This window comes from Symphalangus syndactylus, chromosome 8 (genome assembly GCF_028878055.3).
Source record: "Symphalangus syndactylus isolate Jambi chromosome 8, NHGRI_mSymSyn1-v2.1_pri, whole genome shotgun sequence".
Lineage (NCBI taxonomy): Eukaryota > Metazoa > Chordata > Mammalia > Primates > Hylobatidae > Symphalangus > Symphalangus syndactylus.
Genome location: NC_072430.2, coordinates 56,246,956 through 56,265,300, shown reverse-complemented (window position 1 = coordinate 56,265,300; position 18,345 = coordinate 56,246,956). Strand labels below are relative to the sequence as shown.

The following is an 18,345-nucleotide window of genomic DNA, read 5'->3' as shown; positions in this document are numbered from 1 at the left end:
TAGAGATTCATATTTGCTTCTGACAAATTCCTGTTGGCTTCACTGAGTCTGAACCAGTTGTTATTCTCAATTTTTTGAGGGTGGAGCAGGCTTGGGTAGTCTCATTCCTTATGTGTGATTCCTTTTCCACCCATGCCCCAGATGGGTTGCAAGCTTTCTTGTGACTATACCCAAGCTAGTAAGCAAAATTTTCCTAGGAGCTGTTTCATAGACCAAACAGTATTTTGTAGATCTAGGTTACACTCCGGGCCGCAAGCCCAGTTTCAGCTTCCTACCTCTAACAGGACTGAGACCTGTCTCCTTTAATAGAGGATAACAGAAAACCTCACAGTTGACTTTGGCTTAAGTTCAGGGTACATGGAGATGATTAATGGAAAATATGTTTGGAAAGGTGGGTTGGAATCAAGTACAGTAGGCCTTGAATGGTAGGCTAAGGAATTTGGACTTTATGCTACATATGGCAGGAATCCAATGAATGTCTTTTTGCGTGAGAGTCATGCAGAGCTTTGCTCTAAGAAGATTAATTTGGTAACCATGAATAGGTTGGAATGGAGAGAACATACTGTAAATAGGGAGATCAGTTAAGAGACTATTCACATTAGTCTGTGAAAGAGGTAATAAAGACCTGAAATACGGTAACAATAGTGGCAATGAAGATGATGTGAGAGGTAAATAGATGTTTATAGAGAGATTATGATATAGATTTCCCACTGGTATTCAGGAGAAGGAGCATTCCAAGATGACCCCAGTGAGGTTGCTGAAACTATTAAGGAAATTCAGACACAGAAAGAATGTTAGGTTTGTAAAGAAAGATGAGTTCAATTATGAAAATATTATCTTTGTAGTGCCAGTGGGACACCCAGGTACAAAGGGCCACCCATTCAGATAAACATATTGGAGTATAATTAAGGTAGAAGGACAGACCAAAAGAGATGTGGGGCTTAGTAGAACAGAAGCATTAACTGAAGCCATACATTTCAGAGACAGAATCAAGTATCAGGAAAGAGGGAGGTAAACCAAGAAGAAAATTAGTAATTAGGAAATAGAAAAAGAGAATTGTGGGGAATGATATGTCAGAGTAGTAGGAGTGTGGCCCAGGGCATAGACTGATACTATGGAAATCAGAAACTGGAAGCATTTCACAGCCAGGGGCTATCACTATTAGAGAGGTGGAGGAAAATGTTGAGGAGGATGAGGTCCAAGAAATGGCCATTTAATGGTAACCAGAGTCAAAATACAAGGATATGAGGAACAAGTGGAAGGAGAGGCAGTGAGAGTGGAAATAATGTAGTAAATTCACTTTTGAAATAAAACTTATAAGGGCATACATAGTATTTGTGAAATATAAATCTGTATGTATATGTTTGAATCTATACAAACGTATTATATGTATGTATATATGTAAATTTTTCCCCATGTCTGTTAGTGTGTAGGTATTGGTACCCTTGGGTTACTCTATTACCCTGTGATAAAAGATTAGCAAGCAGGATTCTTCTTATCCTTTGAAATCTCCACTTTGATCTTCATAATAGGGGTACAGTAAAAGGGGAAAGATAGAAAGCAACAGTATTATTGTTGGAATAGACATGGGAATAGACTGGAAGGTCACAGGGTTGGGAAAGGAGAGGTACATACTATTAGCAGAGGGTAAAAGTGCTTTGGAAATTTGGGCTATGGAAGATATATCTTTTGTGAAAGCATGCTTTGTATTGAAATTATCAAATAGAAGATAGAGGGTGGACAAGAACACTTACACATAATTGAATGTGCCAGATGCTTTACATAAATTTTCATGTTTAATCTTTCAAAACACTAATAAGGAGTGCATATGGTAGTTCTGTTTTTAATTTTTTGAGGAACTTCCGTACTGTTTTCCATGATGGCTTTACAATTTACATTCTTATTAACACTGTACTAGAGGTTCTCTGTTCTCCACACCCTTGTGAACCCTTGTTATATATTGCCTTTTTCATAGTAGCCATCCTAACAGGTGTGAGGTGATACCTCATTGTGATTTTAATTTGTGTTGCCTGGTGATTAGTGATGTTAAAGTTTTTTTACATACCTTTTGGCCATTTGTATGTCTTCCTTTGAGAAATGTCTATTCCAGTCATTTGCCCATTTTTTAATCAGATTATTTGTTTTCTTGCTATTGAGTTGTGTTCCTTATATATTTTGTATATTAGCCCCTTTCTAGGTTCTCTGTTCTGTTCCATTGGTGTATACTGTTTTTATGCCAGTACCATGCTGTTTTGATTACTTTAGCTTTGTAGTATACTTTGAGATCAGGTGATGTTTACCTGCCTTTTTGTTCATTTCCTTAAGCTTTATTTGCCTATTCAAGGTCTTTTGTTATTCCACATGAATTTTAGGATTCTTCTCTATTTCTGTGAAAAATGTCATAAGAATTTTGATAGAAAAATGTGATTAGAACTCAGTGATAGCATCGTTGAATCTGTTGATCACTTTGGATTTTATGGACATTTTATCAATGTTAATTCTTCCATTCCATGAATAAGGAATATTTTTTCATTTACTTTTGTCTCCAATGTCTTTCATCAGTGTTTTATAGTTTTCAGTTTATAGATCTTTCACCTCCTTGGTTAAATTTGTTTTTAAATTGTTGGGGGTTTTTGTTTTGTTTTTGTTTTTGTTTGTTTTGGTAGCTATTGTAAATAGGATTGTTTTCTTGATTTCTTCTTCAGACAGCTCCTCATTAGTGTATGGAGGTGCTACTAATTTCTGTATGCTGATTTTGCATGCTGAAGCTTTACTGAATCAATTAGTTTCAACAGTTTTTTGGTGGAGTTGTTAGGGTTTTCTATAAATAAGATCATGTTGTCTGCAGAAACAATGTAACTTTTCCTATTTCTTCTTTTGCCTATTTGCTCTGGCTATAACTTCCAGTATTATGTTGAACAGAAATGGCAAGAGTGGGCATTCTTGGTTTATTCCTAATCTTAAAGGAAAAGCTTTCAACTTTTCACAGCTTAGTGTGATGTTAGCTTTCATGTTTTATATATATATGGCCTTTATTGTGTTGAGGTACATTCCTTCCATATGTAATTTGTTGATAGTTTTTATGATGAAAGGATGTTGAATTTTGTTAAATGCTTTTTTTATATTTATTGAGATGATCATATGGTTTTTGTACATCATTATGTTAATGTGGTGTATCATTTTCATAGATTTCCATATGTTGCATCCCTGTGACAAATCCTACTTGATCATAGTGTGTTGATTCTTTTAATATGCTGTTGATTTTGGTTTGCTAATATTTTGTTGAAGATTTTTACATCTGTGTTCATTATAGATATTGGACCATAATACTTTTTTTCTTTCATGTCCTTGTGTGGCTTTTGTATTGGGGTAATGCAGGCCTCATAAAATAAGCTTGGAAGTATTCTCTCCTTTTCCGTTTTTAGAAGAATTTGAAGAAAGATTGGTATTAATTCTTTTTTGAATGTTTAGGAGAATTCAGCAATGAAGCCATCAGATTCTAAGCTTTTCTTTAATGAGTTTGTTTTTTTTTTTTTTTAATTATAGATTCAGGCCAGGTACGGTGGCTCACACCTGTAATCCCAGCAATTTGGGAGGCCGAGGCAGGTGGGTCACCTGAGGTCAGGAGTTGAAGACCAGCCTGGCCAACATGGTGAAACCCCATCTCTACTAAAAATACAAAAATTAGCTGGGCGTGGTGGCGGGTGCTTGTAATCCCAGCTACTCAGGAGACTGAGGCAAGATAATTGCTTGAAACCCGGGAAGCGGAGGTTGCAGTGAGCCAAGATAGCACCATTGCACTCCAGCCTGGGCAACAAGACCGAAACTCTGTCTCTAAATAAATAAATAAATAAAAGATTCAATCTCCTTACTTTCTATTGGTTTGTTTACAATTTTTATTGCTTTATAATTCAGTCTTGGTAGGTTGTCTGTGTCTAGGAATTTATCCATTTCTTCTGAGTTCTCCAATTTATCGGTGTATAATTGTTTAGTGATTTTTTTCAAACATATGTGGCCTCAATTGTAATATCTCCTCCTTCATTTCTAGTTTTATGTATTTGAGTCTTCTTTTTTCTTAGTTAATCTAGCTAAAGCTTTGTGAATTTTATGTTTTGAAAAAAACCAACTTTTAGTTTCATTCATTTTTTTTCCTTCTATTGTATGTCTAATCTCTATTTTATTTCTACTCTAATCTTTATTTCCATCCTTACTGTAACTTTGGGCTTCCTTACACTAACTAGTTCTTTAAAGTGTAATATCAGATTATTTGAGATTTTTTTTCTTTTTAAATATTGTCTTTTATTAGTATAAATTTCTCAGGACTGCTTTGGCTACATACCATAAATTTTGGTATGTTATGTTTACTTTTTCATTATTCTCAAGATATTTTTCTTGAGAATCAAAACTTCTCTTTTGATTTCTTCTTGAACCATTGATTGTTCATGAGTTGTTTAATTTCCACGTTTGTGAATTTTCTAGTTTTTCTTCTGTTACTGATTTCTAGTTTCATATCATTGTGGTTATAAAAATTACTCAATATGATTTCAGTCTTACTAAATGTGTTAAGATTTGGTTTCTGGGCTAATGTATGATTTATTTTGTCAAATGTTCTTTGCACTCAAGAAGAATGTGTATTCTGCTGCTGTTGGCTGGAATTTTCTGTATATGTCTGTTAGGTTTATTTTGTCTGAAGTGTAGTTCTAGCTTAGTGTTCCTTTATTGATATTCTTTCCGGATTATCCATTGTTCAAAGTGAAATGTTGAATTCCCAACTATTATTGTTTTCCTGTCTATTTCTCCCTTTAGATCTGTTAATATTTGCTTTATATATTTAGGTGCTCTGACTTAGTTTCATATATATTTACATTTGTTATATCCTCTTGATTAATTGATCCTTTTATCATTATCTAGTGACCTTCTTTGTTTCATATGATGGTTTGACTTAACATCTGTTTTGTCTAATGTAAGTTTAGCTGTCCCTGTTCTTTTTGGTTTCCATCTACATGGAGTATCTTCACTTTCATTCTGTGTGTGTCGTTAAATGTGAAGTGAGTCTCTTTTAGGCAGCATATAATTGGGTCTTATTTTTTTTATCCATTCAACCACTCTATGTCTTTTGATTGGCAAATTTAGTCTATTTACATTTAAAGTAATGATTGATAGGTAAAGATTTACTTTTGCTATTTTGTTAATGGTGTTGTAGTTATTTGGTTGTTTTGGAGACCTTTTGTCCCTTTCCTCTTTTCTTGCTGTCTTTCATTGTGATTTGATGATTTTCTATAGTGGCATGTTTCTATTCCTTTCTCTTCATCTTTTGTGTATCTACTGTAGGTTTTTGCATTTTTGTTACCATGAGGGTTACATAAAACATCTTATAGTTATGCTAGTCATACAAAAACTTACTTTTATTCTCTGTATTAGTCTGTCCTCATGCTGCTAATAAAGATATACCTGAGACTGGGTAATTTATAAAGGAAAGAGGTTTAATTGACTCTCAGTTCCACATGGTTGGGGAGGCCTCACAGTCATAACTGAAGGCGAATGAGGAGCAAACACATCTTACATGGCAGAAGGCAAGAAAGCATGTGGCAGGAGAACTCCCCTTTATAAAACCAACAGATCTCATGAGACTTACTCACTATCATGAGAACAGCATGGGAAAGATCTGCTCCCATGATTCATTTACCTCCTACTAGGTCCCTCCCAGGGAATTATGGGAGCTACAATTCAAGATGAAAATTTGGGTGGGGAAACAGCCAAACCATATCATCCTTCTCTTATATTTTGTGTTTTCTGTGTCAGTGTATGTATTTTTACATTATATATCCATTAACAAATTTTTGTAGCTCTAGTTCTTTTCTGGAAATGCTTTTGTCTTTCAACATTTATGTTAGAGTTATAAGTAATTTATACACTACCAGTACAGTGTTAGAGTATTCTGAATTTGACTGTATATTTACCTTTGTCAGCGAGTTTTATACTTTGATGTTCCTTTTATTTTGAGATGGAGTTTCACTCTTGTTGCCCAGGGAAGAGTGCAATGGCGCAATCTCGGCTCACTGCAACCTCCGCCTCCCAGGTTCAAGTGATTCTCCTGCCCCAGTCTCCTGAGTAGCTGGGATTACAGGCATGCACCACCACACCCAGCTAATTTTGTGTTTTTACTAGAGACAAGGTTTCTCCATGTTGGTCAGGCTGGTTTTGAACTCCCAACCTCAGGTGATCTGCCCACCTCACCCTCCCAAAGTGTTGGGATTACAGGCGTGAGCCCCCACGCCCACTCTATACTTTCATGTTTCTAAGTAGTGGCCTTTTGTTTAAGTCTGAAGAACTCCCTTTTGCATTTCTTGTAACACAAGTCTAATAGTAATGAACTCCCTCAGTTTTGTTTGTCTGGAAAAGTCTTTGTCCCTCATTGGTGAAGGATAGCTTTGCTGCATAAGGTATTTTCAGTTGGCATTTTTTTTTCTTTCACAGACTCTTCCCACTTACTCCTGGTCTGCAAGATTTTTTTTTTTTTTTTTTTTTTTTTTGAGACGGAGTCTCGCTCTGTCGCCCAGGCTGGAGTGCAGTGGCGCAATCTCGGCTCACTGCAAGCTCCGCCTCCCGGGTTCACGCCATTCTCCTGCCTCAGCCTCTCCGAGTAGCTGGGACTACAGGCGCCCGCCACCACGCCCAGCTAATTTTTTTGTATTTTTAGTAGAGACGGGGTTTCACCGTGGTCTCGATCTCCTGACCTCGTGATCCGCCCGCCTCGGCCTCCCAAAGTGCTGGGATTACAAGCGTGAGCCACCGCGCCCGGCCTGCAAGATTTTTGCTGAGAAATTCACCAGTGGTCTTATTTAGGTTCCCTTGTATGTGATATGCTGCTTCTCTCTTGCTGCTTTAAAAATTCTCTGTCTTTGATTTTTGAAAATTTGATTATAATGTGTCTTGGTGAAGTCTTCTCTGGGTTGAATCTGATTTTACATCTTTATGTTTCATGTACCTTGATGTTTATATATTTCCCCATATTTAGAAAGTTTTCTGACAGTATTTCTTTTTCTCTTTCTTTCTTTTTCCTTCTTTCTTTTCTTTCTTCTTTCTTTTGAGACAAGGTCTTTTTTTTTTTTTTTTTTTGAGACAGAGTCTCACTCTGTCACCTAGGCTGGAGTGCAGTGGCATGATCTCAGCTCACTGCAAGCTCCGCCTCCTGGGTTCACACCATTCTCCTGCCTCAGCCTCCTGAGTAGCTGGGGCTACAGGCGCCCACCACCACGCTCGGCTAATTTCTTTTTGTATTTTTGGTAGAGACGGGGTTTCACCGTGTTAGCCAGGATGGTCTCGATCTCCTGACCTCGTGATCTGCCCACCTCGGCCTCCGAAAGTGCTGAGATTACAGTCATGATCCACAGTGCCTGGGAGACAAGGTCTTACTCTGTTACTTAGGCTGGACTGCAGTGGCATAATTATGACTCACTGAAGCCTTAACCTCCCAGGCTCAAGTGACCCTCCTGCCTCAGTCTCCCAAGTAGTTAGGACTACAGGCACACATCACCACTTAGGCACCTGGAGATTGGAAAGGCGGAAAACTGTGGGATGCCCAGTGGCCAAACCTGCAGGGGGTCTGTTGTAGCTGTGCTGACTGCTAGATTCCTCAGCAGCTAGTAAAAGCCTATTAGGGTCTTCTGCAGAGCAAGCTGCTGTGGTCCACCTCAGTGAACACCGTGGTATCCTCAGGGATGAAATCTCTTGTGGTAGCCACAAGGGCTGTTAAGGTCCTCAGCAGAGAAGGCTGCTGGAATGCTGTGCATAGCAGACCACTAAGGATAGTAATGATTTCTGCTTAAATGGCTGATACTGATAGCCCCCATCCTTCTTTGTTTCCACCCATGCCAGTCTCTTCAGCAATCTAGGTGGGGTATAACTAATGCTGGTTGCTGATTTCTCAGGCAGTACCCTGAAAGTCTGGGGAAGCTGCTCTTTCATCCTGCTCTCCATTGCCATGCCAGGGATACTCACAAACTTGGGAGTTCCTTTTCTATGCTGATCAGTGCTAGCCTTGGGAATGGGATGATAAAGGCAGAATGAATTGTTTCTTTTTTGTGTGTGGTTATGGGATTTTTGTGTCATTACTTATGGGAGTTTTCTTCCAGTGTATTGCTGTAGTTTCTCAAGTAGATTCCTGAGCTCTTCCAGTTATTCCCATTCATGGATAGCTGTCCAATTATTGTTCTTTGTGAAGAAAACGAAGGCTGGGTTTTCCTACTTAGCCATCTTTCTGACATCATTCCTTGCTTTTCTTTATAGCTTTGTCATATTTACATATTCCATGTTTAGCTTTGCATGTTCAGAATTTAATATGAATGGAACCATGCTCTCCATATTCTTCTGTAACTTGGTTTTTATGGGTTTTTTTTTTTGCTAAGCATTGTTTGTGAGAGTCAGTCGTATTGATGCATGTACATAGCTGTAACTTATTTATTTTCACTTCTGATAGTATTCCATTGTATCAATAACAAGTTTATCCATTCTCTTGTCAATGGACATTTGGTTGTTTCTGTTGTTATTTTGCTATAAGAAACACGACTGCTGTAAATACTATGCATATGCCCTTTGGAGTCCTTAGGTGGGGAAATCAAATAGGTTACCTTGTCTCTGTTATTATTATTTTCCTCATTTCCAGGTGCCTTACAGCTCCCTTGTGTTTACATTTTTTGCAAGTCTAGAAGGGAGGGGAAGAGAGTTTATGAGGTATTGGTGATAGCAGAGGATAGCTGCATTTACTACCCTTTACTTCAAAATAGCTTCTTTTGTCAGACCATTACACATTGTAATTCTCTAAGCCTCTGCCTTAGCCCCTCCTCTTTTCTCATTCTATCCCTTCTTCTTAAATATTAACATTTATTTTTATGGTTTCAAATACCATCTAAATTCTGGTAACTCCAAATTGGTATCTTCATTCCATAACTCTCTTCTTTTCACTTGGCCCGTATATCTAGCTACCATTCCTCATCTCCATGTATATGTCTCTACTATAATCACTTCAGACTCAAGTCCAAAACCAAAGTTGGGATCTTTCCCTTCTTTCCTCTCCCACCCTTATTTGCTTCTCCAGTTTTCTATTTCTCTGTGAGGGCATCTTCGCTGATCTATGTGACTATGTGACTAGGTACCTGGGAGTTGACCTTGACACTGCTTTTTCCTTCCCACCCTCATATCAACCCACTTACTCACTGAAATATTTCTAAACCAGTAGTTTTCATTATTTTCACTGCCACCACCCTAATTCAAATCACCATTTCATCAAGCCTGGACTAGAAAAACATTCTCCTAAGGAATCTCTCTGTATCTACTCTTGCTTTTCTCTAATCCATTAGGCAGCCAAGGTGGACCATTTATATTATCAGTTTCCCTTTTTTTTTTTTGAGACGGAGTGTTGCTCTTGTTGCTCAGGCTGGAGTGCAATGGTGTGATCTCAGCTCACCGCAACCTCTACCTCCCAGGTTCAAGTGATTCTCCTGCCTCAGCCTCCCGAGTAGCTGGGATTATAGGCATGCGCCTCTGTGCCCAGCTAATTTTGTATTTTTAGTAGAGATGGGGTTTCTCCATGTTGATCAGGCTGGTCTCAAACTCCCGACCTCAGGTGATCCGCCCACCTTGGCCTCCCAAAGTGCTGGCATGAGCCACTGTGCCCGGCCATCAGCTTTCTAATGATAACTTTTCAGTGGCTTCCCAGTGCCCTGGAATAAAATTCACAGTTTTTAAACATTTTCTATAAGGCCATCTTTTGTGTACTTTCTGCCTACATCTCTAGCCTCATCCTGAGCTGAAACCACCTGTCCCCTATATTCTCAATATGTACTGTGTCTCCTTACTACTTCATATATGTTCTTCCCTCTCTCTGGATTACCGTTATACTCCCCTTGCCTTCCTAGCTAATTTTATCTCTTTGGATCTAAGCTTAACTGTCATTTTTTTAGGGAAACCTGTTCTGATCTTATTCATGTTGGCTTCCCTTTTTATCCGCACTCATCAAGGCCTACTTTCTCATTTGTAATATTCATTATTTAATATGTTTCTTTTTTGCTGGATTATAAGGTCAGTGAGATCATGAAGTCTTTGTTCTCTGTTTTATTATCAGGGCTACTTCAATACCTGGCAAATAGTAGGCTCTCAGTAATTTTTTTTTTTTTTTGAGAATGAATGAGCTGCATGTATCTAAATTTCTGCATTTTTGCCCCCTCACTCTTGGAGATAAACTATTCATCCTGCCTTTATAAAGATATGATGAAAATTCTGGCACATATCTGTTACTAACATGGAATTTCTAGTAAAAAATTACGTTAGACAAACCAGAATCAGGCACTAGGTTTTTTAAGGAATATTACCAAAGAAAGTCAGAAGCTAGTACATTTATTTTTATGATATCTACTGAATTTCGAAGAAGTGACTCTTGTTTCTCACTGGGATACACAAAATCTAGGCTCATATTACTTGCTATTTTTAGATTTTTTTAATGAAACTTTGCCTTACTCTATCTCTCCCAGTCATTATTCTGAATAAATTAATAGAAATGGGTATCATAATGTTTTAAGAATCAACAAATAAAAACATTAGTTATGCCATTTTTCTGGGTAATCTCATCTAAGCATATAATGGCAATACTGAAATTAGACAAACATTGTATTAATCTCTTGTGGAAATAAACATCTGACTTTGAAGAATATGCTTAAAATTTATCAAATATCATTTGGCCTATTAGCTACTGTTTATTTTCTGTTTTTCGTGGCTCTATCTATCTCATAGCCCATGTTCCTGAGATGTTCCTGTGTTTAAATGTATGTATTATATAGACAGAATCTATCCTTAGAGGTCTATCCTTTGAGATAATCAGCACTACCAACAACATCGTTCATAGAATATATTATACTTAAGTAGCTATATCTTCTGTGTGTTCTATAGTTCACACTTAAATCAAGGAAATAATCCTTTCATTATGTAATTATATTAACTGTCAGTAATAACTGTTCTATCCAAAATACCTGGTGTGCTCTTTGATAGCAATAAATTACACAGTTATAGTATAACTGGACTTATACTCTAGTTATAAGGCAGAAAGTCTTCTCTGAGCAATCTATATTCAGTTATTAAATATGAGTAATAATAAATCATTGTGTTCATTCAGAAACCATGTGTCTTTTAATTTCCAAATATGAGTTTTGGTGTTTGGATGGTCTAAATGTCTGGCATAATTATTCACTCTCTTTCCAAGTGTGTTGGTGTAAATCTGAATTCAGTTTTATTATTAGTTTATTCAAATTATATTCTCACTTGCTGGCTAGATGGTAAAGTATAAGAGTAACATATGACTGCCTGTGGAAGTTTGTTACATTTTTGTTTGGACTTCATGAAACCATGTTTTTTTTGTTTTTTGTTTTTTTTAAGATGGAGTCTCGCTCTGTCGCGCAGGCTGGTGTGCAGTGGCATGATCTTGGCTCACTGCAACCTCCACCTCCCGGGTTCAAGTGATTCTCTTGCCTCAGCCTCCTGAGTAGCTGGGATTACAGGTGTGTGCCACCACGCCCAGCTAATTTTTGTATTTTTAGTAGGTTCGGGGTTCCACCATGTTGGTCAGGCTGGTCTGGAACTCCTGACCTTGTGATCTGCCCACCTCACCCTCCCAAAGTGCTGGGATTACAGGCGTGAGCCACTGCACCCAGCCGGCCATATATTTTTATAACCAAGCTGCCCTCAGAATTATGAATAGTATTTCTGACATGTAGTGTCTTTTCTCATTTATCTTAAAATATATGATTACCACTCTATAAACAGTTTGTCTATTATTCTGGTACTGTGCTTAGTTTAAGACACCTAACCATTAACTAGTTTTCAGAATGTTTTTGCTTTTTAGTGATAGTTGTGTGAGCGCACTATTGCTCTGGTTGTTTTTAAATCTCACTGAGATTTCAGGTTGTTAATGTAAATCTTTATAGCTTTGGCTGAACTTCCTACAAGAGCTGTGGGTCTTGATAGCTGAGATCAGCTGGCTGATCTCTCTTAATGGCAGTTAGATTTGAATTTTGTGGGCTAGGACACAGATCTGTTTGGAAATGGTCTGTTTAATGCATGATGGCTTTAAATGAAGATTTTAAAAAAACTGGCCACCTTGTAAAAAGAAAGTCTTAGTCTCTAGAGTTCACTACCTTTCTTAGTTTGAACCAGTCCAAGTTTTTAACTCTCCATAGGGCCCGGTAATTTGAGGTGGAGGAAACTAATATGAACTTTACATTTCATTTCAATATAAATTCCAAGCCAGTGTGCTTTAAGGATTGTCACAAACATATTCTGACTGGACAGGAAGAGTGCTTGCCTCTTGGTCTTGAGTGACAAGCCCTGCCCTCTGCCCCTAGCTGAGAACTCAAAGCATTGTTAAGTAGCACTAAAATGAGCTGAGTCCAAGACTTCAGCCAGATGGTCAATATAGCACTTTTAAAGGAAGGGAAATAGGAAAAGAGTAATCTCAGAGGCACTCCTATGTTAAAGAACTAAGAAAACGAAGTCTTTCTGAAGCTAAGTGTAAATTATACCACTTTCTTTGGGAGCAAAAGCTGCAAAATATAACACAAGAAAATGACAGTGTAGGAAATCAAAGTTCAGGAACAAACCTTCAAGTGTGGTTTTCTAATGCTTAATCGTATCTTACGCCCTTCTCAGGATCCATTGCTCCTTTTCCCTGTCTCTTCTCCAAGGTCTGTTTGAAAGGGATTTTGATGGGATAGGAAGGCGGCTTTAGACAGAGCATAAATTAGGGCATAAGATGTCCTTTGTACAAGAATTATCTTAGACATGCTTTCAAAAACATACTTTTTTGACCTTATTAAGAAAATAATCAAAGGTATGATTTTTTAAGTCTTTGAGTTTAGTCTGCTTTCAGTAAAAATAAGGTATAGGTACCAAGATAAGCAAACCTCATTTTTACTTTCCTGGTTTCTGCTTATAAGATTTACACATATTTAAAATAAACCCATGAAAAACAGGAATAGTGTCATGGGATTGGCTAAATAGTTAGAGCAATTACCTCCAGGCTCCCAAACCCAACTGAGCTTGACTTTTGGAAATAAATTTGGCTAAGACTTCTTCCTCATTCTGTTTTATAAAGGTATACATGAAATGATACTGACTTCTGCCAGAAACCCCAGGAATCCTGTTCAGTGATGTACTTGTAATGGTCATGAAAGAATAAAAACACAGATGTGGATTAAGGTAGAAAAGTACAGAAAACAATAAATTTTCATTGTGCTGTTTCAGTGTGGCAGATTCTTTAAAATACTTTGACATGCTACAATAAAGAGTTTAAGAACATTAAGATACTCAAAAAATAAAAGCCCACAATTGAATAACAAAAATGAACTTTGTTTTATTTTTTATTGGCATTAATGTAGGTTGCCGTGGTGAAAATAGTTTGAAATACTTCACAGTAACAGTTTTGTGCAGCCCTAGAGATCAAAAACAGCAAAGTAAATAAGCAGGACTCTTAACGACTCATACTCACAGACATGTTTAATGTAAATGATTGCTAGAAGGGAAGGGCATTTTCTTCAGTGCTATACAAAGAAATTTTAATTGACTTGGTTTTGGCAGTGAGAATTGTAAAACTTAGCATTAATAAGTCAAATTTAAAAATGTTTGCTCATTACTCTGGATTATGACTATGTTCAAGAAATACTATTTTCAAACACTAATCATTTAGATAAACTTTTTTACACATTTATGGCATCAATGAGTATGACTGTTTATAACATTTTACCTATAAAGCTGAACTGTTTTATATACTCTTTATGGAAACATGGCCATAAATTAAAAGATGCAACTGTTTTGAATATTTTACTGGTGGTCCTCTGTTTTCCTGCCAGCAGTGCAGCTGTTTCAGGTTTCTCAGGATAACATATAAAAAGCTGTATGCACACTGCAAGTTTATGCTCAAATTGCCAAGCCAGATATGGTATGACTCAACTTTCCCAGAAGCAAGCTGTACCAAAATGTGATGAATCAAAACAGTTAGTTGCACAGTGGTTTGTATTACAGCTATGAAAACCAATTCTCATTTATGATGGTTGGCTTTTCAAGGTTGACAAACATTCTACTGTGGTGCTTGAATTTTACCGTAAGTGAACATCTATTGAAGCTAAGACTATGCTTTTCTTTTGAGGATCTGAGGAAAGGAAAGGGTGATACATCATCATCTGGTGTGCGGATAAAAATTAGATGGAAACTTGTATCAGGAATGGAACATTTCATTTCCAAGTTACCTGTAAAAATATTACTCACCTATTATTTGTATGATAGTTATTGAATTCCCTGTGAAGCCAGGTTAATTTTTAGACCTTTCTGAGGTAACTTAACATTTACTTCATTTCTCATGCATCAGAATCTTAACAGTTGATATTTTATTGTGTCTTGGAAAGTAATAAGCAGATAACTTTATGGCCACGGGGTAGGTGTGGTGAATCCCTATTTCAATCCTATGCAACCTAAGGTTCTATCAAAAGTTTAACAACGACTATTTTTTCTTTTTTTTTTTTTTTTTTTAACAGGGTCTCACTCTGTTGCCCAGGCTGGAGTGCAGTGGTGCGATCTGCGCTCACTGCAACCTCTGCCTCATGGACTGAAGCGATTCTCCTGCCTCCCGAGTAGCTGGATTACAGGCACCTGCCACCATGCCTGGCTACTTTTTCTATTTTTAGTAGAGACAAGGTTTCACCATGTTGGCTAGGCTGGTCTCAAACTCCTGTCCTCAGGTGATCCACCTGCCTCGGCTTCCCAGCGTGCTGGGCTCACAGGTGTGTGCCACCACACCCAGACAACAATGACTAATTAGTAACAGTAGTCTCTAAAGTGGGATGTGTCCCAGGAGGGTATGTAAGATACAGTATATGGAGAAAATATTAAAACATTCATTCATTAATACATTTAGAGATGGAGTCTTGCTCTGTCACCCAGGCTGGAGTGCAGTGGCAAAATCTCGGCTCACTGCAACCTCCACCTCCTGGCTTCAAGTGATTCTCCTGCCTCAGCCTCCTGGGTAGCTGGGATTACAGGCATGTGCCACCATGCCCAGCCAAGTTTTTGTATTTTTAGTAGAGATGGGGTTTTGCCATCTTGGCCAGGCTGGTCTTGAACTTCTGACTTCAGATGATCCGCCCGCCTTGGCCTCCTAAAGTGCTAGGTTACAGGTGTGAGCCAACGCACCCAGCCAGAACTTTTATTTAAATATTTTTATTTCATCCTTTTTCTATTTATATTTTTTTACTACACTTACTATATTAGTATCTTATATATATAATTAGTAACGTATAGTACATTAGTATTCTACATAAAACATATGTACATAAAACATATCTGAGATATGTTTTATGGCTATAAAATACTATCAAAAATGTTTTTGTTTTTGTTCAATAAACATTAATTCTTTTCTTTCTTCCGCTTTCCCCTTTCGCCCTTGGCAGAGAAGCAAAGAATTGAGTTAAAACTTTGATTTGTGACAATGTGAATAAATTATAGCTAATTCCAGGAACTTAGCTGCATCCTACCTTGACCCATTTTTTCTATTGGACTCTTATATTGCTCTATATGTTTTAGCTACACAGGTTTATTAAACATGGATACAAATGAAAAACAGACTTGTTATGTTAGAAGTTATAAGTTGCCCATGCATTAAGATGTTGACACACAGGAAGTTTGAATGAATGAGTGAAAAAGGTTCCAAGTTATTAAAATGTTCTGGCACCTGATTTATTCATTTGCCATACCAGTAATTCTAAGGTGGGTGAAGCTCCTTTACTTCCTGAAGAAACAAGTTAGTTTCTTAAACTAAGCATTAAAACAAAGCTGGAATTATTTGTTTCCAGAAGTGTTAGTAGTCATGCTAAGTTGCCCCTCTTTGGCTAGATTGTCCAGTTTTTTTTAGGCCTGTTTTGTCTATTTTTGTCAAGATAGAAATGTTTAATTGCTTTAAAAAAACTGTGTGTGGTTGCAGAAAAAAATTGTACTGTTATATTGTTGAGATCAATGAGACTTTTCTGTATTTACTTTTTCAGACATTATTTTGAACTCAGGCTCAGTCTCAGAGATTTCTTCAACATGTAATTTTCTAATGTTTCCTTTCCTGCAAGGAATGAGACAATATATTCTTGGAATATTGAAGTACTTTTGAAGTAACATACGTTTTCTCCCCTCTTCCATTTGTTTAGCTGTTGAGGGGTTGCTTTAAAACAATTTATGTAGAAATATCAGTACCTTAATAGTATTGTGATACTGTGTATTTCTTAAGCATATGCCAGGAAGGAGAGCATTAGTTAGGTGTCCAAAAAACAGCCAACAAAACAAATCAGCTCTGAAAATTGTGAAGCAGTGAATATTTTAGAATTATTTTTGAAACTTCTTTCAGAACTGTTTTTAGACCCCGTGGTAATTTGCTATGTAATTTAGTACTAGTTTAGGCACTCCATGTACAGTTGGCATGTTTCCTTTTGAGAGATAATAATCTATTTATAATAAAAGTCTGAATATTTCAATCTCGGAATTCCTCTTTAAAACTTGAATCAGTTTTACTATTGCTTTTTAAAATGTTACCAATTTATATTTGCTTTTTATATCAATGCTACACTTCTTATTTTGTTTTAGGTATTTAAACCATGTCAGAGCTGCCTCACCACAGGACCTTGCTGGAGGCTATACTTCTTCTCTTGCTTGTCACAGAGCACTACAGGATGCATTCAGTGGGCTTTTCTGGCAGCCCAGTTAACCATTTATAAGATTTGGACCTTGGAGCTGAACCAGGGAGCTAGCAAAAGTAAAGCAGACTTGTAAAATTATAGCTATATGCAGCTGCACAACACAGTCCTACCACTAGCAGCTGTGTTAAAGTATTTATAAAGAGAAAATTTCAGAACTAAGTTGAGTAATATAGGGGATATATATTTGTGAAAAAGAATTTTTACTTATATTTTTCAGAGGATTTGACACAATAAGCCTCATCTGATGGAAGAGAGGAATAATTCACCTATATGTGTTTGAGGTTGACAGACTTATAAAATCTTTTTAAAAAATAAAGCTATAATTTATATTAAGTTCTGTGGTTTTTCTCTTATTACAGTGTTTTACTTGAACACATTTTAAATACCATTTTGATTACAACATTTACTGTTAATATCTAAGTCTATTATTTCTTCTCATAAAATATTCCCCTTTTTCCTAATGTCTTCATACTGGTCCAGACAAGTGGATATATTTCCTTTGACCAAGTTATGGCAAGAAAAACCTGACCCATGATAATGTCATTCTCTCAATACTAAGGACTCTGCCTGTTTTAAGCAGTGGAAAATGAGGCAAACCTTGATCAAGGTGTAGTTCCCAGCTGTGAGCCACACTCAGGATAAAACAGAACCCAGCATTAACCTGCTTTAGTGACACATTCAAAGAAGTAAGTTAATAAAATTTAATACTTAAATGACACCTTCCACCTCCAATGTAAGCTCATTTTATGATGAATCCTTTGGAGACTGGAGAAGGTACATTTTAAGTACAATTCCCTATGTATAAATTGTATACTGACACAGTTTTTTTTATTGAAACTTCAAAGGCTTTTATTACCAGGGTTTTGCTTAAAGAGTTTAGACATTAATAGGATGATATTTGCAGCATCTCAACCTTGTATGAGTCTGTTACATAGAGCATTGGATATGGGATATAGTTTCTTAAGGAAATTAAGGGATTTCCTATCAAATCTCTATTAGAACAGATGTTAGTTTTATGGGTAGAAACTTAGGTGAAACAAGACTTGTGGTTACATTAGGATGGGCTATCCATCTGTAACAACACCATCTTATTTTACTAAGCAGGTATTAATTAATTTTAGCAATACATCTTCATCTTTATTGTACTTCTATCTTTGTTAAATGAGAAAACCAAGGCATCAAATAATTGAGTAGACAAAGATCATATTCACAAGTTAGTAAAAAGCCAGAATTAGAATGCAGGTTTTTTTTTTTTTTTTAATCAAAGTCCAGTTCCATCTACATTCTACCAGACTGCATATCCTATTCCTGTATCTATTAGGTATTCCCAAACTGAAGATTAGTGTTGTTAAGTACAGTCTATAAATCTGTTCAAAGAATAGTTAGAATATTGAATGTAGAGTTAAGGCTTTGCAGCAGCCAATTGCAAAAATAAGGAATCCAGTCTTTTGAAAAGAAACACTACTGCTTGTTCTCATACCTTTTATAAATGTATTTTAAAAAGAATGAACCAATTAATAAAACATATCAAAGGCTTTTAAGACTTGTTTTGAGCCTGCCTTATTGT

The 18,345-nt window shown here is 36.7% G+C and overlaps 1 protein-coding gene across 5 annotated transcripts in view; it reads left to right on the top strand.

Moving 5' to 3' along the window:
• The window catches only part of MNAT1 (MNAT1 component of CDK activating kinase), a 244,565-nt gene extending 227,454 nt beyond the window's left edge, over window positions 1-17,111 (top strand). For 3 of the 5 annotated variants that reach the window (XM_055289175.2, XM_055289180.2, XM_063644542.1), the window contains one exon: window positions 16,666-17,111. In XM_055289175.2, the coding sequence (XP_055145150.1) occupies window positions 16,666-16,786 (121 nt within the window). In that variant the 3' untranslated portion in view covers window positions 16,787-17,111. Of the gene's footprint in view, window positions 1-11,427; window positions 11,549-13,141; window positions 16,639-16,665 lie in introns of those variants that run through there. The other 2 variants (XM_055289179.2, XM_055289176.2) reach the window with 2 other exon arrangements.
• Window positions 17,112-18,345: the final 1,234 nt, after the last annotated feature.